The sequence below is a fragment of the Formica exsecta genome, unplaced genomic scaffold, assembly GCF_003651465.1.
Source record: "Formica exsecta isolate Colony F162 unplaced genomic scaffold, ASM365146v1 scaffold201, whole genome shotgun sequence".
NCBI classification, from domain to species: Eukaryota; Metazoa; Arthropoda; class Insecta; order Hymenoptera; family Formicidae; genus Formica; species Formica exsecta.
In genome coordinates, this window is record NW_021849308.1 from 2,865,338 (window position 1) to 2,891,733 (window position 26,396).

Below are 26,396 nucleotides of genomic sequence, written 5' to 3' on the forward strand. Positions count from 1 at the left end.
TTCTTCTCATACAATTTTAATAATCATATTATATTAAACTCCTTAATCGCATTTTAAAGATAAACTTTGAAGTTAAAATTTTGTACATTTTATCTTTTGTGCCTTATCTTTTTTTTATAGTAAAAACGTCTTTCTGTCAATCATATTATATCGCCTCAGTGCGTTATCATTGCTATAAATGAAAAGATGGAATCGAAGGCAATACAACAAATAAGCCATTTTGCTTGACAATTCCGTGTAATCGACGATCAGAGAGCGATCTTATTCCCGAGTTAAGCTTGTCGTTCTCGTAACGAACTACGCTGTGTTCTCTCGACGAGGAAATGCTCGTTCTTCTTTCGTAAAAACGCACACACAAGCGATCGTACTCACATCGGCACTATAATTGTCGAAGGAAATCTAAAGTGTACATAGTAACATACACGCACAGGTTTGGCACATGCATCTCATATCTGGAGCTTAAATTTTAATTACAATGTAATCTTAAAAAAAGAAGAGAGTTTTGTTATGCAATGCCAAGTCCGCGCGATTGTATTTTCCTCGGTAGGATTATAGTGTCGTAAGAAATAAAAACGTGACGAGCGCATATATATATATATATTTTACTTTCTCTTTCTCTCTCTGTGCTTATGCCCTTAAAAGCTTTTAATGTCACTATATGCTCAAACACTCGTCGAACTCGATTCGCCCTCGTGAGATTTCTTCGAGACTATCAGGCAGCCACGAGAGCTCTAAACTATTTATTAGCTCGCTTTTTAAATTCAAATATCTCGCGTTAGGCCAAGTGATCTCCAAGCAATTTTTAAGCAAAAACGAAGACGAAAAGTCGTCTTGAGAAAAAGGCATAGCGGAAAAGAATCGTACGCTATACAACGCTTTTTCTACAAGTGCTCCTAAAAATTACTAATTACAGATAGAAAAGAGAAATATATTCTCATAGAAAAGGGTTGTCTACGCGCAACGTAGCGATTTATTGCGTTTTGTTTTTTTCATCGCCAGATCGATTGGCGGCTGAAAACTATAGCCGAAATATTCCAGCGAGAGATCTACGGCCATGAGAGTTGCTTTAAGACTACGTTAACAAATTTATCAGCGATATCGGTTGCGTCTCCGTAAGGTAACGATCTCCAGTGCCAATAATCTTAACTAGAAAAAAAGGCCCGATGTTCGCCCGAAAGACTGATTATCGTTAAATTCTAACTTATATGTTCTTATGCGATACATATCGCGAGAGATCGGCGATTACGTTTGCCGATTGATTGTGCGACGCAGACGTACTTATCAAAACCGATCGTTTTTCTTCTTCGACGATGAACAATCATCGAGCGTGCGATCAGTGCGATCGATCGGTCTATATCGTCCATCCTGTCATTCTCGTAGATAAGTAGATAAAGCAAAGAGATATCTCAAACGCGATCAGCGAAATAGTTTTTAGTAAAACATAATTCTCAGGACGGTTACCTTTAGAATAGACAGCGAAACGGAACGACGCAGATGCGTTAATTCTGGCACCGAGAAAATTGACGAATCGAGAAGAGATTGGTCTTTGGAAAGAGACGAAGAAAAATTCTTCTTGTCGATCTTTACTGGTCGATCTACCTTCGCGCGATCGCATAGTGTTTCAGAGACGTATACCTTAAATTCGACGTATACGTATACGAGAGTCGGATAACAAGTAATCATAAAAATTCTAATTTGCCTCGTTCGTAAGCGTCTGTTATTCTACGCGTTGCGTAATTTTACGTCGCGGAAACGGCATTAGGGACTGGTCACTATACGTGTGTACACGCATAAATCCCAACAGTATTTATAGCATGCTATCGTACGTTATCTCGGATAAAAAAGGTCTTTCTGTAGCAACCGCTAGCAAACTCGCAGAGATTCGAGACTGTAGTCCAATTCCTCAAAAACGATACCCTAATTATAAGATTAATTATATCACACACTCATCCCAATATTTTATATAGAGAGAAAAATAAAGATACAGAGAAGAAAGTTACATATATAAAATAGCAAACGCTGCATTTGTGTTCCGATGCGCTTCGTGCGTTTCGAAAATGTAAAATGTAATAAATGTCACAGTTCTAAGAAAGAATAATGTTCGTATATCGGTCTGAACAATATAATTTTATCGTATCGGGCGATACGCGAGAAAATCTTTTCTGAACGAATACGATTTTCGCGAAACTTTTATTTCTTCTGATCTTAAGCGATATCAAAGTTCGACATTGTCGTACCACAGGGAGCTTTTGTTGCGAAACGTGTCGGTTATATTTTTCAGCGTAAGCCAGATTGTATCCGTTAAGCATAAACGGTATCTATACACCACGCGTTATAGTTTCTTTTATCTATATATCAACGTGACCTTTTCAGTGTCATGAAATGTCATCGGTTTTAGCGATTTTAATATTAAATTTAATCTGATATATCAAATTAAAATAATTTCGATCACGAATGTAACGGAATAAGCTTTATGATATAAAAAATTCAAATCTCTAACTGTGAGTAGCGATAATATGCTTTTTTATAAAAATAATAGACACTTTTTTCTTATACACACACAGAATTAAATAAATTTGTGGAACGCAGCGCGTCTCGCACTATCGCAATTATGTATATTGCTTAATCACGAAGTACAAGATTCATAAGTTCAACAAATATTTTCTATGTGAAAAGAGATTTCAAAATACCTATACGTATCGGAAAAAGTTCTTGCTGAATCGCCATTACTCGTAACGAAAAGCATTCGATAAAACTGTAAGCAATTAGTCACAAAGCAAAATTGGAAATTGCACCGAGAACAGCAAAGTGAAACGAATAAAAATAGTTTGGCCGTTTCGTGCGAAGCGTAAACTATACTTTTATACATACAACAATGCACATATGCACGATCACACGTAAACACACATACTTTAATAACTGATCGTGCGCTCTGTCTCTCCTTTCTTCTCCTGTATCGCGCACGATCTCAACGAACGTCTTCTACGACAGTTTATCTTACAAATTGACAACAACAATTTGGCCCTTATCTCGACTACCCTCTCGACGTGTAACTACAAACGATAATGTTAATAACAAACGTTCTTTTATGTACAGCTTTCTACATTCGCGAGAACATCACAAACGTCGTCGACGCTAAAGAATCAGTGACTGAGAATCCCCCTTTATCGAGTTTATGTCTTTTCTCGCGTCCTGGAAGACGTATAAAAAAGCACAAAAGGAGTTACACTCTATGTCGCGTTTTTGTCCTGCGACACGATTTCTCGCGAATCCGTGACGTATGAAGCCCGTATTCGCGTGTTGATGACACAGATCGATACTCACGTGTACCCGATTCGGGCCACGTACATACATCCAATCGTACTCGAAGTGTATAGAAGGGAGGTCTCATGTACACGTCAATTCCTTCGCTGACGGACGAATGACCAGATGCTACGTCTATGACACCAAATTTTCTTACGTGTCACTTATCTTATCGTTCTTTCGTTGTTGGCTTTCGGTACGCGATTTATCGTCAAATTGAATTTCTCAAACTACGCGAGCTCTCACCAAATATTGCGATCTTAAAGAATTATGACTCGCTTTCAACGCAGATCAGACACTTTGCGAAACATATGTTTTACTATTTAATGCGTACGATATTATTACGACCGAGTATGTTGAATAATAATTATGTGCGCCAAACAATTATCGGATAATATACGATTAATTACGGTTTCGCTAGAAATTTCCAATTCCAATTGTGTTTTGTGAAACGTATTCATCCAGATAAAAATGTTACTGCTAAGTAATTTAATTTGGCGCCGAACTTTACCAATAATTCAGATTGAACGCCGGTCTGATCGAAGTGAGCTCTTATTGGCGCAGCCTTCTGGAATCGAGGGCACATAGTCTGCATTGATACGATATACGGTGTATGTGTATATATATATATATATACACACACCATTTCTACATGCGGCAACAATACAACAGTACAATATAATATATCGAATATCGCGATCGGATTTTTCGCGAATACTTTGCAACAATCTTACCGCGGCGTCGTATACAAAGACGCGTCATATTTGAAGCGTCATATTAAAACTGCGATACACCTAATCAGCGTGCTATCGATCCGATGAGATTTGCTGAAGAGATGAATACGCCAAAACTGCCAATCTTTCTCACCATTTGTCTTGAGATTTCTCCCCTGAATCGCCCAGATGTTTCGCACTTCGTAAAACGAAACAACGTTGATCCTCGACGATGCTGTCTGCCGTCGTGAAGTTACCGCCTCGCGAGATGAGGACATCATCCTGTCACATGTGGCTGAAGCAAATCGTGAGTGACAGACAAGCGATGCACTTCCGTTTTCAACACTCCGCTTTAGGGCGGCGCCGTAACGTTCTCAGGCACGGAAATGTCCCTGTTCAGGGAGTTTAGCAGTTCCTCGTTCTCCTTCCGTACTGAAACAATAATAGCGTCGGTAAGTAAACGTCAAACACACACACATACTTAAAAATGCATATCTTTACACAAGTGTATAATACAACATCACCATCGCACGCGCCCGTTTTCGAGATGGAGCGAACAAAATGTAGATTTATGTTACTTTCTTCTCGCGTCGAGATAGATTTTTCTTAACTTTGGCGATGCGATTAACTTTATCGCTCATAAATAAAGAACAGTGAAGATTTAAATTATTCAAACAACTTTTAAAATAGTTAAAAAGGAATATCGTCAAACTTGATGACGACGAACAAAGAAAATTATAATCTGCGATTATGAATAGTTTCAGTAATCTAACGGATGTATGTTTCATGTGATTTGGAGTTAGTGTTCAAAAGCTTTCAAAAATCATGATTTACGTTGCGCTCTGTGCTTGGCCAGCTCCTTCGAGCCTGCCACAGGACTCAGGAAAGTGCTGTGCGTCAAGGTGATCACCACCACCAGTATCGAAGCCGTCAGAAGAAAGATAAAAATCCCCAGAACGATCATGGCGATTCGCCGATGACGCCTCGTCTGCTCAAGTTGATGAGCATCCTCTATTATCTTCTGCGTCTGCTTGACGTCCATCTTTGTGGGGCGAACGGAATCCTTTCGTGAAGTAGCGGTACTTGCCCTCCGTGGCCTGGTTTTCTTGCTAACACTGGCTCTTCTATCATCCCCTGAAGTTTCACGTCGTCGTCGTGTATTAATGTTAAAGCGCTTTTTCTCACGCCCACAGGAATTGATCGATAGAAGCGATAATCACTTTTGAATGCTTCAAGGCTAAATGCGATATATCTTATGTATCTTTAATGCATTCGAGCAACGACGTCACAAAATGATCAAGAAACACAAATTGACTTAATCCGATTATATTTTAAAGTCCCAAGAGGAGATATTTTAGCACAAATACGATAAAATACAGAATAATGCCAATGTGTTACGATATTTATTCGAGACTAATTATTGTGATTAGTAGTGAGAAATAGAAGATTCTCTTTCATTTATTTACGTTCCAATTATCTCCTACCTAAAGGAGTCGGTCTGCTATAGCTGTTCGTCCTCGAGCGACTCGACTGTGTGCTGGAGCGTCTGCTGGACCTCTGATCGACATCTAAATTGCATTTGGAGCGTCTAGGGGTGCTCGACTGCGAGTATAGCAGATTAGAAGAAGGCGATCTCTCGCCAGAATTTAAGGGATAAAGGGTGGAACGATCATCCAAATGGAAACCCGAACTATCGAGTGGATACAGACTGGAACGATGACTCATTCGCGGACCATCCGGTTCGGTAGACAAGATATAAACATCCTCAGCACGGAATTCCGGCGACAAGTCTTGACCGGTTGCTGTCGCGAAATCGTCCACGTAGAGAATTATCCTCTCGCTCGGTCGTCGATTTCGATCGTCTCGATGATTAATGTCCATGGCGGGTGAATTAATGGTCTTGAGAACACGTCGAAAAGTCCAGACTATTTTTCATCGTTAAAATTATAATTTTAATATAAATTGTTTTTACATTTATTTGACGTTGCAGTCTACCATGAAGGACAAGTCCTTTTTTTCCACGGAAATTATAATTTTAACACTTACAAAATACGTATGACCGATCTGCACTTTATCGTATTATCAATGATGCGTATCGCGTCTTCACGGATCGTGTGATCCATCACTTCATCGCTATAAAATCGAAGATTCGCTATTGCAAAATGCGCAGTTATCAATTCGAAGATAATTATCACTCGGAATAATGTAAATCGGCCTCGACTAAAACTTTTATCGTATCTTCGTTGCTGGCGGGAAAAGATTTTTATGGAGAGTAGGTGATAAATAACTGTAAGGCTATTTATATCGCGTCGTAGAGGATGATTAAAGTAGATCTACTACTATTTTCACGAGTTCACCATAGACAGGATAGAGCACTCTCTTGTGTGCGCTTTCGCGTTTAATCGCGACCACGATACCGCAACGAGCTCAAAGAGGCCACGCCGTCTTCCATGAACGTCAGCAACGTACGAATATTCTTACAAGAACGCCATAAGTGCTCCTCATGCATGAGAAATTTATAGAATGCCTCATGTTATATTCGCCGCCAAATTAGCCATCTTACCTCTCTAGAATTTTACTATGTGAAAAGATTTTATATAAAATATATAAATCTAAAAAGATCTATTATATGTACATCTATTATGTGTGCATAAATTTATCTATGATTTAAAATAATTCGTTCTTTTAAATATCTTTTTAAAACAATTTGCCTAAGAATTAAATTTTCTCTTATAAAAAATTGGTAATATTTATTATAAATAATATCAGATATATTCAAATTTTGTCGCTGAAATTCAAAGTAAATATTGAGATTGCTAGCAACTATTGTATTATAAATTTAACAATGACTCAAAAACGTCGAAAAAAATCTGATAATATTCAGTAAGTTGATTAAATCACGCAACTATAATGCGGACAACGAGAATAATATACTTGGCCTTGTTTTCAAGGACTTTGAACTTGAAGACATGATGTTATTATTAATTATCCTTGACATAATGTTACGTTGCGCGTGTGTGTGTGTGTGTGTGTGTGTGTGTGTGTGTGTGTGCAGTTGTCTTATCATAATAAACCCTATAGAAAAGTAAACGTTGATGCAATAAGCACTGCGCGTTAATCCTTTATAACTGTTATCGCTTGGACCAAAATATACCAAACATCTCAAGTGATGGAACGAAGTCACGAGTTAGAAAAAGAGCCATTAAAAGTGGCCTTACCCCTACAATTAGATATGCGATGTTGCCGAAAAATTTTCATTTCCCTCGTTGCTTATTTTAACGTTTTATTTCCCTCACTGTTTATTTTTTCGAATATGGGTGCCGTTGATGAAATTATCCCAAGTTTATGGTAGCGAGTAATGGCGTAAACATTGCGGAACGTAATCTTGGGGAATGGTGGATCGGTGAGAAGAAAACACAAAAATTCAAAGAGAGGAAGAGAGACGGCTAAAAACGTCGCCGTCGATACGCGTGGTGGACGTCACCCTTGAGTTTATTGCGACGCGTATTTTTAGCGATCGAGGGATCTAGCGGGCCGCCAATCCGTTTCTCGTGTCTCCTTACCCCGCGGCCGAAATCCGTCGACGCGTACGCAAATCCCGCGTGTATCCGGCATACGGACCGTACGCGCACACATTCTCACGCATGCATGCCGATAAATATACTCGGCCAAATATTTAGAGAACTTCACCACCCACGGCAGCGGCTGAGATTACTTCAATATCGTCATCGGCGGGTAAAACGCCCAAAGACGGTGATCAATCGCCCGTTTCTTGACAAAGTCCCATCGCGAAGTGAATTCGATGGACCATCGACGGCTCGCTTGGCAAGATGGATGGATAACGGCGGTATCGATGGCGGGAACCGTTGATTTTTCTCCCTCCGTTAGGAACGAAATCTATCACAGAGCGGAGAAACCACCGATCAAGCGAATTATCCGTACGGCGAAGTGCCCTTAAACACGGACATCGCGGTTATTCACCGCGTTCGATACCCGCGCGATTATGGATTGGGAAATTGGCATTCGGAAACGGAAATTAAGTGTAATGGTATCGACGGATTTCTTTTGTTGTGCGCGACAACAAGCTTCGAGATCCCCGCGTTGATTGACTACATAATCGGATAAAAGTCCCGCGTTCCGTGAGGTCGGAGGATAAAGATTTATCGACGTATCCGACTACCGTAAAATTTCTGCGATATATGATAAATTATCCTTGCTCGCTTCGCGAGCCCGTAAACGCATCGTTTCACTTTATTCGTCATATCTGGCCGGATTTTTTTTCGTGCCATGTGTCATCAATGCGACCGCGAACATTTCACGGATCGTTCGAAATTGGCTCCGGCATTCCGCGCGCGCTGAATTTTCAATTGTGATTCGTATTTTCCTCGCGCAACGGCTGACATCGATAATCGATGGTGCTCTCATTCCGGTTACCGAATGTTAGCATCTCTCTCGACGGCCTAGAGAACGTAATAGCAGCCAGGATATCACGAAAGCACGAAGAAGCGAATGACGGGTGTAACAGGTGACACAAGCGTTCACAAGCTGTCACTGGAACTGTGGATGCTGTGCACATTCACGTAGTTATCTTCCATTAATGTTCCAGCCACATTCTTATATCTATCGATCAAATCCATACGAATTATTATAAAGAAACTACATATAGAGAATGTTTCATAAATTCAGCGCAAGAAGCTTAAAATATAATAAAACATTGTATTTTTAAAGTATACTTATAGCAAAACAAAATATATAACAAAACGCGTCTATATAAAATAAATATTTTATTAAAAATCTACAATATTCTTTAAGAATGATTCAATATAAAATTTATATCGAGAAATATAAATGTGCAGTTGGAAAATTAGATTTAATGGTACAGTCAATTTTTCTTAAGTTATGTGTTATTACTTATTAATATATTATATATAAACACTCTCTCTTTTTATATTAGTATATAAAACAAATATATCTTTTAAAATTATAAAATCAATATGATCAATATAATTTAACGTTATTCAGCTTGTGATGGCGACGAGTATCAAACTTGATCTTTAATTTGAAATCGTGCCAATCTTACCTAAATGATTTTAACATAAAAAAATATTGAATCAATGCAGAAAGAAGATAAATTGCCGATTAATTTCATGGCCATCCGGAATACAGCCAAGAATCGTATATACGCAGTAAGATAATATTCTTGATTAATTAACGTGCAATTTAGCTTTTACGGGATTAATGAATAAGATTCGCATATAACTTATAGAAATCATTAATAATTTGATCGTAATCTTAACGCAATGACAAAAAAAAATGTTTCAAAGATTAATATAAAATGTTAAAATCTATATTGAAAACATATTCCTTTCAATTTTTGAGATTGCATCTATCAACTGTGGATATGATTTATTAATGTTGTTAATAGCACACACAATATAATAAGATATTATTTTTAGATAGATTTATATTTTTAATAAAATATTAATCGCGAGAAAGGAAAAGAGAGAAAAGAGATATGGATACAATCTCTATTTCAGGCACGATCTACCCTTAATATCTTTGGATTCTTACAATTTTCAAATGAGAAACATATGAATAATCCGAGCTCAGCTGGCTTTCTATAGTATGGTGCAATAACCGGAGACTAATATTTGGAGCTCGCGAACTGGAGCGAGAGTATTCTGAAAGAAGTGATTCCTATCCAAATAAATGGGACTCGCTCATATTGCAATTCGCGAAAAAATTGCTGCGAGAAAAATGCTTTTAAAACTATGGATATTAACTGAAACGCATAAGAAATGTTAAAATTTCCTGAGCAATATTTTATCTTAATCGTCGTAATTGTTGCAGCACTAGCTCATTTTTTGCAACGTTTCTGTTTAATTATTGAAGAAAATATTATAACTGAAATTGTATCCCATTAAAACTAGTACGAAAATAAACGTTGTACTCTTTTTACAAACGAAAATGGCAAGAGATATACAATTATTTTGCGCAGTCTTATTTTAACATTGCGTGTTTATGTTCGTATAAAACAAGAATTTTATATTAAAAAAAATATTCATTTAAGTAAGTCATCCAGATATAAAATGTGCACGTTTTTCTGAGCTTCATAAATCTCAAAAGAGCGATCAGTAAAGTAACTTTCTCTCGAGGCTTTAATGTTTAAAGTAATTTCCTTACATACTAAAGAGAGCACAAGTCTGATTCTGTGCGAAAAATATATCATCAAAATAGAGATAAATACGCTGAAGAAAAATCGTTTCGAATCTCGAACCAAGAGTATCCGAATAAACTAACCATAGCAGTAGAATGATAGATTTACGATCGGACAGCGAGATAGCCGTCGTTGGAGATGAAACTGCCCTCTCACTCGCAGCATCAACTCACGCTTACGCGCGGTCGAATGGAGATGAGAATACAAGATATCAAGTTTAACTGTGCGAAAGCATTGAGAGAACGGAACAAGGATGGAAAATGGCGTGACGACTATACGCATCGGACGTCAGTATTTCCTTTCCCGCGAAGCAGAAGGGATAAGTCTAAAATTATCAGGTTTAAATATATTTACATCGGTAAAATCAAGAAAACAAGATCTATGAATTAAAGTAAGAAAAGTAAAGTAAATTGAAGCTTTACAATTGAAAAATTGCCGTAATTTTATGTAACTGCAATATGTGTTTTTTTTTAATGAAAACTATATAAAAATAAGCATTAAGAATTTACGTCTTATTTTTACTAAATTTAATTTGAATTTATACATTCAATTGATATATTTCGGAACATCTTAGCAAGTTTCATCTGAGCAAATAAAAATTTTTAGTTTTGCTTCTAAATTCAAAATTTATAATGCCAATTACTATTTACTTTATTGACCAGTTACAAAAAACACTATCCCATCTAAATTCGGCCCAAGTCTCAACTTCTCGAAATTAATCGAGAATGCAATTCCGTAGGAGTAACGTTTCGCCGTTACTTTAGTAACGATCGAAAATCACGATTGCTATTGACGTTAATGCGCAATACCATTACCAATAAAATTCTCCGCCAGCGTTTTACGATTATTAACCTTCTACCTTGAGAAAAGACGATAAAGACAAATGAGAATCACTATTCACAGTTCTTTCATCGAAATTGTGGCAAAAAGATTACATACTTTGATACTTCTTGCAATAAATTTAACAGATCACTTTTCCTTTCAATTACATATTTTGAAACAAAAACCATTATATCCGTTTTATGATGATATATTGCGTCTTCGTCTCACAGTTTCGTCTCAAATACAAGTAGCGCGCACACAACAAGGCAATGAGCTATCGAGTTGTCACGTTCCAATTTATTGCACAGATCGATCATAAACTGGCAAAGTGTAAAGTAGCGTTGTCTCCGAATCTCTGGTTTGCTTAATGGACTATTTATGTAACTACTATTGATACTGCGTAAGTTGCCAAAAACGTGAGATATCACTTATTCTCCTTTTTCTTTTTAATATAATAAACAAATAAAAAGGTGAAAAAATCGACTGGCTCTGAAGAAATTGACCCTGATTTCGCAAAGTCCTCGCTATGATATCAGAATACGAAACATATAAAATAAGATCTGTTAATAGGTGTATGCGATATGTGTGTACGTAAAAAATTACATTCTGCAAAAGAAAAATTATACTACTTGTCGACACCGGTGCTGCCAAGTGATACGCATATATAAATCGCATTATTCTAATGGCGCCACTGCGGCATGTAAGACTCAGCTAGTTTCTTGTAAATGAAATTTTCATATACCGGATATACCTCTTCGCGTAGCATTTTAAAAAATTCCAACGCTCGCTGGGGAGCGCTAGAACACGAAAGCTTTCAAATTACGACGATAGTATTTATGACCTAATATTTTTAATTCACGGTAACGCAAACGAAATTAAATTCTGAAATGTCTTCACGGATTTACTTTTTGACGCTGGTCAGAAAAATGCACGTTCAAAAACAGATTCACTTTAGAGATTTTATTCCGTAAATTGTAATGCGTTCGTACCTGCAATCCATAAGTCCAATCAAGAGATGCAATATATAGAAGTCGAACCTGATTTTGCAAAGTAATATAATAATGTGAGCAGATACACACAGACACGCGTATATAATGCTCGCGCATTGAATTTCACTTTTCAAATGCAAAATGGATTATCCTATATTACAGATACAGCGAGAGAGTCGTTAAATTAAAACCCAGATTTTGACGCAGAATAAAATTGATCATCTGCGAAATAAGAATTATATATTTTTAAATCACAATTAAACTGCAATATAATTCACTTTTTCTTATAATCTTCTAGAACTTCACAGAATAAATGTGACAAACTAATTAAATTGCATAGAAATTTAAAATTTACTTTCGTAATACTTAATTTTCTAATAAAAAAAATATATATAAAACAAGCACACACACATATAAAATATATATGTAAGTAAGAATTGTGTGGGGATTTAAAATAATTCCATGATTGCCCCGAACAAATATCCATGAAATACTTGATTGCCAAAATACAAATGGCCAGCGTTTCAGAAACAATAACGGCAGTTGTGTTAATTTCATAATGCGTTAAACGCGTTTCGCGTTTATGACAATCTGCAACACGCAAATGTCATCTGATTATGCGAGACGATGTAGTGGCGTGAATTGACGCAACCCAGAATTATGCAGATACTGGACACGTATAATTCGTACGGTAGATGTCATCTCCTAACTGCATAAGATCGATACACACTACTTTACGATATTGCTGAGGTATTATGACCTCGTGAAATAGGCACTATTTAAAATTTTTACACAGCTGGTTTTGCCATTTCACCTTTTCCCCTTCGTGACAGTATAATAAAAAATGCACGTATTTTGTAGCGCTATTTTACACGAGAGCTCGTTGTAAAATGCAACGTTAGCGCTTTAGAGTCGCATCACCTGCCGGCTTTAACATATGCACACAGAAGGGAGAGAGATTATACAAAAAAGAAATAAATAAATGAAAACTTTCCAGCGGAAAGTTATTTGGTTGAAAAGCCGGCGTATTTCTGTGGAATTTCAAATTTGGGAACCGCATAAATCTGGATTATGAGCTTCAGCTCGAACATTGACTCAAAGGCTTCAACGTACAATTGCTCATTGGAAATAATTAAAGACCGCTAATTGATTGATCACTCGATCCAGTACGCGCGAAATGATCGTTATTGACGTGGAAATGATCGTAATGAATCGACTGCGGCAGTTGTGGGTGTAACCAAATGTCAGCAATGACGATCAGTCTATATCCGTACCCTTTAATGACGTGCAACGTCAAAATCGAACGGTAGTGAAAATCAACTGCGTGTTTTGGCTTGACCTAATTTCGCTGTGAGCGCAGCACGATGTAAACACGATGCCATAAAGTGCCAAAACGAGACACCTCCTGTGCAATTCGGGCGCAGGAAAGCGTCTTGCAAATTTAAGATCGATACGATGCATACTCGGTAATTTTGCCGTAAAGACGTCACAACTAAAGACATCGGAGAGAGTTATCTTTCGCTTAAACGTCCCCTCAGATTCGCGGCCGCACTCAAAAAAGTGGTTTTGCAACTACAGCAAAAATTTTCTGGGTGCGCAAAATTAACTGAGGTACATAAATGATTAGCAAATACTGTGATATCGCATATGTTTCGCATTTAATCAATCTAAGTGACAGAGACAGAATTTATATCTGAACTGTTTGTGAAATTTAGAAAGAATGTTTTTCTGTGGCGCCTATCCATGTTAAGGCCAATCATACTTGTTATAAAGTTTGGCTGTGGTATACAGAAAAAATTAGCGGCAAGAAACAAATGAATATATAATCCTCACGTCTAACATATTTGTATAACGCGCTCAATCTATCTAGCTCTTTTAAACAATTTCTCTCAATTTTTCGATGCTGCAGTTATAATTGGCAGTTATATTTCTCACAAAGATCGTTCTAGCTGTAGTATCGAAACTCATATTTATCCAATGCAGTGATTAACATTTGGCAATGGGACCTAAATTTTCTAGAAGATATTATTAGAATGTTGCTGCTATAAATTCTATATGTAACAGACAATATTCTAACAGATACAAAAAATAGCGATAAATTTTTGTTGTGACACCTAGAAATCAACCTATATCAGCAAGACATTTTTTTGAGTGCGTCGAAACAAGTTTGGCTTGAGACTCAATTGAATTAATTCATCTTCTTTCTATCTCGACGAAACAATTATATAAAATGTATACATTAAATTCGAAATAAATGTGTAGGACACTTTAAAAGAATTGAATTAGATATTTTAGAGACCTTTAAAAAAAGAAATTTAAAAGTATAATTAGCTAGATATAATTAATTAATATCACAGATTTCTATTGTATATTATATCTAAACTGCTGACAACGATGTGATAGGCAGCCATTTACAATTGGGCACAATATAAGCAGGCTGTCAATCGATACTTATTTTTGAGGAAAAAGCTGCAATATTTAATATAACTTTGATATTAAATATGTACAAAACTTTTATATTAATATTGTAGCTTTCCCTTCAAAAATAAGTATCGATTAACAGCCTGCTTATATTCTGCCCAATTGTAAATGGCTGCCCTGGCTTCACCTGTCACATCGCTGTTAGCAATCTAGTATTAATATATTAAATTTATCTCTTATAAAGAATACTAATTTTATTATTCTACTTAACTTAAAACAAGATACAACGATGAGAAAACAATATTGATAATTGAAAATATTTAAAATTTCATATACTGACGTTGACATAAAAGATTGATGTTACGGAACGTCGCATCTGATGCAGATCGATACGGTAGCAATTTTGCAAACAAATTCCGCGCTCAGGCACAAAATAATATCTCGTACATTAAAACCAGGTAGTTTACAAATAATCAATAAATGCTCAATTAATTATATATAAGCAATGCGAAATGTAAGCAATTTTAAAATCTCAATTCATTAGATTCTTGATTTCAATGTAAATACGACACAATTCGTAATTTATGTCTTGTCCGATATAATTATACGTTCACAGAGAAACAAATTTTGAAATTGCTTAAATTTTAAAAACACAAATTATGAGGAAAAATATATAATACACAAATTCACACTTCAATTTTCACAAAGCTTTGTCCGAGCACGATGCTCGGAGCGTCGAAAAAATAATCTCGCGCACGATTATAGTCAGTCTATATCGCGTTTTATTTCTGGAAATTTATTAGCTTCAGGCCAAATTAAATATTATCAAACGTTTGCATAGCGAATAATCATCAGACGAGAGATTAACAATTTCATCTTCTTGGATCAATAGTACCGCAACGCTTCCGCAACCTGCCGCAAGCGATGACATTCGCTTCCGTGAATCTCTCGACAGAATATCGCCTAACCGTATAAGTTCGAGTATCGACTCTGACTTGTTGATTTCGCGCGCGTTGGTGTATTTATATAACGTCATTCACACTTTGACGTATTCTATCGGAAACGAATATCGCTCACGGCTACCAAACTAAATTTTAATATAAAAGTAAACAATATTAAACAAACTCGAAAAATATTATACGACAAATAATTAATATGTGAAAATCACCGTAGCAATAAATTTTTCTGGGATACTAAAGACAAATATTATTTCCCAGAGGAAAATTTTGAGTATTCTATTTTGATAATGATGATCTGTACTAATCTCAATAGGATATATTTCTTTACTCGCATAACAGATGGATTAATAGCAATATAACGGTCGTTAACGATCTTTAAAATCTCGAAGCGTTAAAATCGCATTTGAAGTTGCTTTTCTCGCCAGTGTTTTTGCGCGAAAGCGCGGTTTTACTTTTGCCTTACTGCTTCCGAGCACAGATATCCAGGAAATTGTTTCCCCTCGAGGAGAAATGAGAGTTAACTCCAATAGAAATCGCTCCAACAGTTTCACATCGCGTCGGAGAAATGCGGGCGTCGGAAATGTGAAAGCTCGCTAAAACTTTAATTCCATTTCTCACGTAGCGCTTTCAATCGGAAGGTGACCGACGAACGGGGTTGAAATCGCGTTCGTCGCAGGATAACATTCTGATCCTCGATACTCGATCGACAAGAACGACACGGGGAAGAAAAACACACTGCTGGCGCGCGCGTAACACTTGCACGTAACACTCTCAGCTCGCCGAAAGCGAGCTTTTCTCCGGTCGACGAGTGCTGGCTTTAAGGTGGCTCAGCTGCGGAAATCCGACGGCTGACTGGAGGATTCGCAGACGCGCGTCTTTAATTTAGAGACGCGGAGCGCCCTCGACCTCGCACGCTGCATACGACTCGTTTCTGCCAGTGGAACGAAACGAACGTGTTCGTGCATATACGTGCACATTTTGCGCGCTTTACGGAATATATATCCGAGATAGTGGTGTCTGACACTGTCAGATATGGCACTCACAGAAGCGACGTTGGTCGTCACCGCGGGTAATTCTACCGGCTAATTGGCGAAAACCTCTGTACACAACCCCTCCGCTACTCGGTTTAGAGAACCAGCTCACTCCTCGATATATACGAGGAAACGTGATTTCGTGGCTACCAGGAAGGAAACGTCGACGTTTACCACGAAACTGTTAACAATACGCTTATTAAACCATTATCGCATTAGAATCAACCTGACAATTACCATAACCCGAAATCTTTATATTATTTCATACAATAGAAAATATCAATTCAATTAAAATATTAAGTCAGCAATATTTTATGCACTAAAACTACATTTCGATATTTTAATAGAAAATTTATGATTTCAAACACATAAATAAGAAAATATACTACTTGAAATAATTAGTAGAGCACATTTCTAATTATTTACTTCACTTTTTATAGAACCGTTCAAGATAATCCTTAATTATTTTGAAAGTATATATACAAAATTTGTGACTTCAAACACATAAATAAGAAAATATACTACTTGAAATAATTAGTAGAGCACATTTCTAATTATTTACTTCACTTTTTATAGAACCGTTCAAGATAATCCTTAATTATTTTGAAAGTATATATACATACTTAGAGTTTTGAAGTCTTATTGAATAAGTACAGATATCAGTCCGATAATGAGAAATCTTCTGCAGATTTAATAACAGTGTAGGAGAAAGAAGGTAGAGAGGAGTTTTATGAAATTTCTAATGGAAGATTATAAGAGAATTAATGAAATCTTTCTCAGTTTATGAAAACTTGGCAATGTAATTAATCGGATCTGCTCAAGCGACAATATCGTTTCCTGGATTTGCACAGTAAAGACGTATTAAATCATTAATGCCTTGCGACTTCATCCGGAGGTTACCACCCTCGAGACCGTCTTGCATATTTAAACGCCGGTAATTCGACATGATTTTCTCCCACGTTCTCAAACGTATAAATCCGTGCTACTATTTAGCTACTATTTTCGTACGCATCGAGTCAACTTTTATGTAGCTCTCCGCCCGTAAAAAAGCCATTCCGCGGGTAATAAATCCCGCGCTTTATCGCGTTCTAATACAATCACCGATGAGTAAACGCGTTTATCGAGCACGCTGAACGTTCTATCTTTCAAGATTCTTTTTCGTAAATTTAATTGAAAAAATGGTATCGATAACAAGTAACTAGAAAAATATATTTAACGATATCAAATTAAAAAAAAAAGTGTAAATTTTTATTTTAAATCTCGCCAAAGCATCTCGACGAAGCAATGAATACGCCGTTTGATTAAAAACGAAAGTGTTGATTATGCGATTGACTTACCCATGTCGTCGATTATAGGAGCCATTCGCAGCGTGACACCGACCAAGAGCAGGGACATGGCGAGTAGAAGACAAGCGGTCGCGACGATCGTCCATCGTGCACGAGGAGGGAGTTCCTCGGGATCGACAAGCTCCTCGTCCGGACCGACGGAATCGATTTTGCGCCGTTTACGTTTGCGCTTTCTTCGTGGTCGGTGATATCTTCCCTGAGGCTCATCCACCTTTTCCGGACCGCTCAGGGTCTCTTCTTCCTCCAGCTCGTCGGCTACGTTCAACGCCACATAGTCGTCGTCATCGTAATGAATTTTTCTGGAAAAGGCAAGAACAAAGAGATAATTTTTTTTTTTTAATTCGTTTCAGAGTTTCGAGTGAAACTTAAAAAGTAAAAATTGATTTTGAAAGGACGTTCGAAATCCATTGCATAGGTAATATCAAGCTATTGTTTCCACAATGTTATTGTTATAGCTTATCAAACGTTACTTGATCAGTATCGTTTCGGATATGAAATATGTCAATAATCCTGCGCATCTGGCGTTTAATTTAACTTGAAAAATAACATTTTATTTATACATTTCACACATACATATTTTCTTCAAAATCTTAGAAATAGATTTTTGTATTTTTAAGATCGACTTGTATCTAATAATAGAAAACAAATAGAAATATTTTTTCTTAAAAACACTCAAGTGCTTTTAAGAAAGAGATTTTTTACATAAAAATCGAAATTAGCTCTGTCTCATCTTAAACTATCCATTTATCGAGACTACGTATTCATATTTTGAATAAGATATCTCAAGTTGCCGATGGTCATTAATTAAAATCTATATTATACATTTGTTTGCGAATCAAACGACGAAAAATATCTCTAGCACATTCCTAGACATCGACATTAATTGTGAAGACTCGACGAAAGATGAACAACGAACGAGTATCGATCATGATGGTACCTGCATTGTTCATGAAATATGAGAACTTGCTGTTTGCCGTACGCGGATGACGGTGACTGAAAGGCCGATCCATTGTTATGTACTTCCGCATACTACTTTCACATCAACCCTTAGAATTAGAAATGTTATCCCATTTTCGATCGCCCAATGGAAGTAAGAAGCTGAACAACATGAAGAAAGCAAAAATTGACAAAAAATGAACCTAATTCCGCAACTCTAAGAAACTAAAAATGCGTAAATAATTAAAGATAGGGACTTATATTTTTGCGTACGATTACTTTGATGATTATCCGAATCTCTAAAGCTAAAATTTGAAATTAAAGTTTTAATTAGACATAATAGTTCAATATTATAAAATTTTAGACTATGAATAAATTTCTGATATTAAATAGAGAAAATATTCGACAAAAGATGGTTAAAAACTATTTTGATAAAAATAAAGAGTATATGATAGAATAGTATATGATAAAAACATAAAATTTCACACTACGATATAAATTTAAAAAAAAATGGAATATTAAACAAGATGCGTGATAAATTTATGATAAAAATTGTTCAGTTTTAGTTAGCTATCATATATCCGAACTCGGTAACGTGAAAAGCGGGCCAGTAATTCGATATACGTTCACAACACTCAACGAGAAGTAGACCCCGATATCGAGCTGAACGAAGAACAATCGTTGCACTATCTACGTCACACACACGAAGGCCGTGTGTCACGTGCTCTTTGAGTATAATTTTAGAAAACGCTGCTAGAATAGGACGGAAAAGTGGAAAAACGATAACCGAGGTGTCGCGCCGGGCATTGTACAGGGCTCGAATTCGAGCTAGTGATAGCAGCCAGCGTGAGGTCGGACAATGGCCAACACATCCATTCACGTCGACTATCGTCGTTTGCACATTGTTGGCGCATTTGTTAAGAAAAATTATGTTTTTCGGGTTATGAATATACGATTTCGTCATTCCGCAATTATTTGTTAAAGTTAATTTCCATATACGTTATAAAAATATGTTTAAAATACATTTGTAACGGCTATCGGAAAACGCGAAAAAGTTATAGATAGAAGCTTCTACTTACGGCGATAGCATATTCGATTAAAAGAAAACGTACGATAAAGAGAAATTAAATCAATATAGTAGAGTGGATTTAGCTATATCGGGCACAAACCAAATCAAGTAGTAAACATCGACGTTGGATCAGTCGCTCCGAGCAACTGTATATTCTGTCGTACAAAGTCTTTTAATTAAATTGTCTGTACAATATATCAAATACAGTTATTTGATAACTGTCAAGATACGTTCTCCGACGGTTCTTTACTTATATCTAGGATGTTTCAGTCACTAATTTTTAACCGAAGGATAGTATTATTCCGGATTTACAAAACAACGTTATAACAAAGTTCAAAAGCTGAAAAAGTATATTATCTTTTTATATTTTTTTCAATAAATTATTGCATGTTTTATATTTTAATCTCTCTTGCGCATTATTATCATATATAACAAATTAAATATCTTTTATCTGCAATGCAAAACAAAATATATTCTTTTTAAATGTATTGATAAGCGTTTCTAGATAATCTCCTGAGCTATATAATAGATCACGAAATTTCGATGCTAAATTGATCAATGTGAGAGAATTATAAAAGGCTTCTTTTTCTCATGTCGCGCGTTAAAAGAATACCGAATGTCTTGGCTATATAATTCCAGAATCTGTTTCAAATCCACAAAAAGGAAAGAGAAGAGTACACACGGGGGGATGACGCGGTAACGTAATGACGTCTTCTTGTGATCGCTACTCGCCATCGACTAACTCTCGATCGGCCGCAGTTTCATTACATGCTTCAACGATGCTCGTCCTTTGTCGCCCAGGTGGTTCAGCCACCAAACCGTGTTTGCCGAGAACAGCATATGACGAAGGTGCACAACCACGCATTACGCTGACCCAGTTCCACTATGTTGTGCTGCGCTTACGCCAAAACTATATTCTCTTTCTCTCTGTCTTTTTCTCTCTCCCCCCCTCTCTCTCTCTCTCTCTTCGTAGTTGACCGATCGAATATAGTAAATATGGAAAGACTAGATGCACGATAACATTCAGCGACCCCGTAAAGGATAAGATAGCGTATGAAAGTTTGCCAGTACAGAGAATTCGTTCCTGACGTGTACGCGAGAATCGAATTTCACAAGACTATAAATGAGAAAATTATGTCAGGGAATATATGAAGATTTTCTGAAACATTCTAAATTTCGGCAAGAGAAAAATAAAGAGAAAATAATACAATTTTAATGGGACTTAAAGTCGGTTTATCAACGAAGACATTCGTCGCAATGTTTTAATTTTCAACGTTGAGAAAATAACTTGGTTTTATATCAGTTTCTACAAAATCTGCATCAAAGTTTGCCTTTTCGACATTGTTATCGTCGAGACTTTTAAAAGTGCATTTAACTAAAAAAAAGTACTCACAATTGAGCTGCGCTTTGGGAAAAGTAGCAGGCACTTCGGTGCAGCCGTGGATATTCGCAGGAGTCGCCGAGGACTTCCTTGGCCCTTTCGAAGTTTATTAGAGCCACATCTTGGTCGCCGTCAATACCGAGCAACTCGAAGCGCGAATCGAGACCGGTGTGAACGTCTTGAACGACACCTTGAAGAACATTTGGGCTTCTCGAATGCCTGCGCTTCTTTCGAGGACTTCTAGGACTTTCGGAGGCTTTTCTCCGTTCCTTTCCTAAGAAATAAAAAAAAGTACAATTAGCAAATATCATTTAGTCTTGTCCAATATTTAACGATGCAGAAATATTCCGATTATTTCTATGTGCTGAGAAAAAAAGAATTGATACAAATTGAAACAAATTTTGCTTTAATTTTATTGTAGAATTTAAATGTAGATAATTTCTAAATTAACTCGAATTATATTTAAAAGATTATATAAAATAAATCTGATAATTATTTAGAAATATTAAAAATTTTTAAGTATTAAATTTATTAAAAATTTTCTCTTTCTTTGAAGAAACGCCTTCATAAGTTTGTGGTGGATCGAGAAAGACTACTTTAACATTTATCCAGATTAATAAATATGCCAGAATAATAATTTTTGACTTACCGTTAGATAACTTATGCTGAGAATGATGATCCATCATATTGTTGAGATAATCGCTCCCACAGGGTGCGGAATCGTGACGTTTACGACGATGGCGGTGATGCTGGCCTTTTTTCTTATTGTGCAGATGCTGCTGCTGCTGTTGCTGCGAGTGATGCTGCTGATGATGATGATGATGATGATGATGGTGGTGGTGGTGATGGTTCAATGAGGAGGAGGCCGTCGAGGTCGAGGTCAATCTAGGTCGGCGCGGACTGGCGGGTGCGCTACCGGAACGTCGGCTCAGCGTCGACGATGCCTTCATCGCTTCCACCTTTGTTTCCACCAGGGCGGCGAGGACGGCCTCGAGACGCGCCACTTCCATACCGCCGCTGCCGCCATCGTCCGTCGACACTGCCTTGTCGGCGACGTCGGAAGTCGACGGCGTCACCGTCACCGTCATCTCTTCACCTGCCCTCACCGCCTTCGTCACATTACCCTCATCGGCAGCTATTGTGACGATCGGTACGCTGTCGCGATCGGTTGTGACGCGGGAACGATCGGCCCGCTGTCGAAACGATCACAAACCGTCGGCCTTTCGTTTCTCTGCGACGGCGTTCCTGTTGTCCGCTGATGACAGCTCCTGCAGGAAGCGCGACAACATCAAGCCGGCTACTCGAATCACCACCGCCGGACCGGAAAGAGAGAAAGAATTTTCCGCAGATTCTAATGCGGCTATTATCGTCACGACGTAGCCGTACCGTTAACCACACCGTTCATTAATCTTTCGCAGGATTTCCGGACGACGCTGCTAACGATCTTCTTCCCTCGTAACAGCAACAGCTACAAGCCACATAAAAGCTGGTCGTCAATGTTCCTTGCCAATTCGTCCGCATTAGCAGTCGATGCTTTTTGCACCAATGGCTACTACAGGAAATACTTTTCTTCTGTATATTTTTTCACCGACGCAAGAGCAATTTTGTGTTTTCGCGAGCAGAAAAGATTTTTCTCTTAATTCCTCTCACATGTCAAATATAGTACGCAATTCATATATAAGCGTCTTGATATTTAAATAAGTATTATACAAGTACTTGCCGGCAGTATCTGACTCGATCTTGTTTACTTACTGCTAATTGCTTATTAACGATTGGCAAGAGAGATGAAATATGATAACTCTTTATTTATTCCAATTTGGGCAACTGCTTTTTCCCGGATCCAAAATCGTAGCATTAAAGATTGCCACAAATATAATTATACGTCCAATTATAGCCCTTCCGAGCATTACTTCAGTCAGGAAAAAATCTGGGTTCGTTCCGTCTTCCGTGAACTAATCGGTGTTCGATGGACCGTTCTTGACTGCAACGGTCAGCTTCGCGATGCGAATCTTAGCCGGATTATCGCTCCATTATCGATGATGGCCCAGCATTATCTGATAGCAAATATCAGATGATTCGCCGTGCTCGACGAAACGGATGATCTTCCACGGTTGCCGTAAATATCTTCCAGCGGCTTGGCCGGTGCTTGCGTTTCCATCATATGCAAATTTCACAAGTATCCGCTTTACGAGATGATTAATAGGATTCACTTTACCTTACCGCACATGTACGCTGCATCATACAAAAGCACTCGTAACCCGATATTTCTTGCCGGTGTTACTTTACGGTATCGCTTAGTGTCCCATCAAAATTTCTATCACAGTGATATCGTGACTGTTCTTTTAATGGATACAGTTAATGCGACGAAAAATCGCAAGCTCCAGATCGTTTGTGAACAATTTCAGAATCGATTGCCAGTGTCTCGAGGACTTGCGAAAAAAAAGTTGAAGTTTTTTAAACGTCCAGGAGTATTCTATTCAGTAACGCATGACTCCTCGTAGAGATTCCGTGTATCTCATGTTTTGTAAACACGAAATCACGTTCGTAACGCGGTTAGGTCGATCGGATCGATCTATGTCGTCAAGGTGTCGAGTAGAACGGTAACAATGATGGATCGACCCGTCTCGGTGCGCGTAGCCTCGAAACGAAATCAGAATTACGTCGTTCGCTTCTGTCCGAGCGATTTTGCTCGACCCTTTTCGACCATCCGCGTAACTAATGACCCCGTTCTGTCGTGCGACGCAATGCGAAGGACGGTCGAAGTACGCAGCCATGCCAGGCTAGAACATGATATGATTCGTCAGAGAGAATTGTTTCAATTAATCGAGATTAAAAATATTCAACACCGACATTCTTGATTTTCGAAATCTGTGAATGGCGCGATAGCCAAAGAATGACAACTTATTGTTAAATCGAAGATTTTTATATTTTAATATTGTGAAACATTAAAATTGTCGGACTTCAAGACGAGATATCGAAAATTATCGGGGATTATACTGATATTGTCAAACGCCTAAATTTTTGCATCTCATAACATTCAGTTTCTTGAATACTTTAAATAGCCTTGAATATTGCAATTTTTTAATTTTATCTGGATGGTGTCAAAGAATGTTCGAAGAATATTCTCAACAAACGATAAATAACTGAATCTTATTTTATCACTGATTTCGATAAATTGCATTATTATGTTATAACGATAATTATATTATTAAATAATCCATATATACATCGAGATATCGTAAGTTTACAAGATATTGCACGTGCAGGTACTAAAATAAAAATAAAAAATCTTTGTTGTGTAATAGCGCAACCAATTAAAAAATATTGAAATATATAATATATAATATCTGAAATTTTTTAAGAAAGAATGTCTCTTTTAAATATAACGTTATAAACGTGAGATTCTATCATACATTTCCAGTTTTACTAAGATAGAAACAAGATTTTATAGACAATCCTTTAGTGTCTTAAAAAAAATCACCGTATCTATTGAATCTCTAAATAGGATAATAAATCACTCTCCCGTTCGTGAAATGCGATAAAGAGATTGAGTAAGTAAAGAGTAGCTCGATGACGAGCGTCACCGCTCTAGGCTCGATTGCTCTAACGTCAGAGCACCTGCATAGCTCGGTCGGCTAGCGCATTCGATATACATCAATACGCTTTGGCGGCCGATTGACCATAAAATCCACTCGATACTGTGTGTGTATGTGGCAAGAATACTGGGCTACGCAGAGACCGTCCCGCGCTTTGAGCCACCCGATGATTCTGTGACTTTGTCCGTATCGCGGGTCAGGCTCGAGATATCGAGCACGGCCCAGTACGGGCTTCAAACTACCCCGCAGCTATCTCCGAACATTGTCCTAATTTATTCACCGTGATTACACAGCATCCAATCTGCTTACGTCGCCCTCAATTCTTTGAACGATTTTTTCGCGGATCCCAAACACGACCGACGAATTTTTCTCGTGTTTCTCTAGGGGATAAGGGACGGAAATGAAGCTATCTCGAAAGTGCACATGGTATCTCGCAAGCAGGAAGAAGCGCCGAAACAAAGCGTACACTAGGGGGTAAATAAACGTATAAATAAAAAGAAAGATGGAATAAGAAAGGTGATGCAGAGCTCTCTCTCTCTCTCTCTCTCTCTCTCTCTCTCTTTTTCTTTTAAAAAATGAGATATCGTAAATACAAATTACTCTTTTTTTATCTTTGATATGTTTTTTTTACAAAATAATTTCCGAGAGTATGTTTACCTTTAAGGGAAAGGCAAATTATAGTCAAAATAGAGTAGACGAAGAAATGATGAGCTCAGATCACACAATGAAAACGTCACGAGCAAGAGTCTGCTTAATCTGTTAATTTTTTTTTTTTTCGGAAAGAGAAGAGGATTATTTTATACCGCGGAGAGGAGAGAAAAACAAAGATACATATATGCAACCAATGGAGAGACAAAGAGCCTGAAACTAAGATAGATTATAACAAATCTCTCTCGGCATCACGTGAACGTGAAACTACTTGTTGTCACATACACACGCACATACACGGACACAACTACTTGCCGCTCCGCATTAATTCCGTTCATGTACTACTCACTACTCGCGCACCCTCTTGTACTCATTTAGCCTGACCCTACATAATTCCATATCTCGCGGAGATGCTGGCCGGGAGGCCCGGCTAGGTCTCCTACGCCCAGCACAAGAGATCGTGACGCTTTCAAGCACCTCTCGCGACGAGGGTTGATTGAGCGATTAGCGTGCCACGCGGGGTTACGTCACGCTAATCCCACGTTGCTGGCTGCCACTGTGTTCGGCAACGCTCTCGGCATGCCGCTGCCCCGAGTAGTGCACTCGCGACAGATACACGCATGCACGCACACGCATACAAGACGCGGTAGCGCGCAACCCCGACGGTAGGATGTCGCGTGCGCGGTCTTGTTAGCGATCGCCCGAGTACTGGGGAAGCGTCGCGGACAGGGTTGGCGGCGGGCAGGTAGCCGTTCTGGCAGGGTTGCTTTCAGCCCTACCCCTTCCTGCCGACGCCGCCACCACCATTACCAGCACCACCGACGACGTCGGCGCCGTCGTCACACCGAGGGACGGACGAGTCTTCTCCCTCCTTCTCAGCCGAAGCTGGGACCCTTCTAAGGGTGCCAACGAACCGAGATGTTTATCTTTCGAATTCCTCATTTCTTCGTTTTATTCTGCACGCA

At 37.9% G+C, this 26,396-nt stretch overlaps 1 protein-coding gene across 5 annotated transcripts; it reads right to left on the reverse strand.

Moving 5' to 3' along the window:
* Window positions 1-26,228, reverse strand: LOC115234643 (lateral signaling target protein 2 homolog). 5 transcript variants are annotated; one of them, XM_029805859.1, is made up of 5 exons: window positions 25,821-26,228; window positions 21,837-23,616; window positions 21,200-21,461; window positions 17,793-18,100; window positions 1-4,448 (listed from the first exon to the last, which is right to left on the reverse strand). In XM_029805859.1, the coding sequence occupies exons 2-5, from the start codon at window positions 22,273-22,275 to the stop codon at window positions 4,369-4,371; spliced, it is 1,089 nt and encodes a 362-aa protein (XP_029661719.1). In that variant the 5' UTR covers window positions 22,276-23,616; window positions 25,821-26,228; the 3' UTR covers window positions 1-4,368. The 5 variants fall into 5 exon arrangements, with proteins under 5 accessions (XP_029661719.1, XP_029661717.1, XP_029661718.1 ...); XM_029805857.1 differs by having other exon boundaries at window positions 21,837-23,967; XM_029805858.1 differs by having other exon boundaries at window positions 21,837-23,660; window positions 25,781-26,228.
* Between the last annotated feature and the right edge of the window lie 168 nt (window positions 26,229-26,396).

Excerpts from the sequence above, each read along its gene's own strand:
- LOC115234643 (XM_029805859.1), bottom strand. The coding sequence starts at position 22,275 with ATGACGGTGACGGTGACGCCGTCGACTTCCGACGTCGCCGACAAGGCA. Across the intron at positions 21,462-21,836 it reads TCAGCATAAGTTATCTAACG|GAAAGGAACGGAGAAAAGCC; the intron begins GTAAGTCAAAAA and ends TTTATTTCTTAG. Across the intron at positions 4,449-17,792 it reads TCCTATAATCGACGACATGG|TACGGAAGGAGAACGAGGAA; the intron begins GTAAGTCAATCG and ends TTATTGTTTCAG.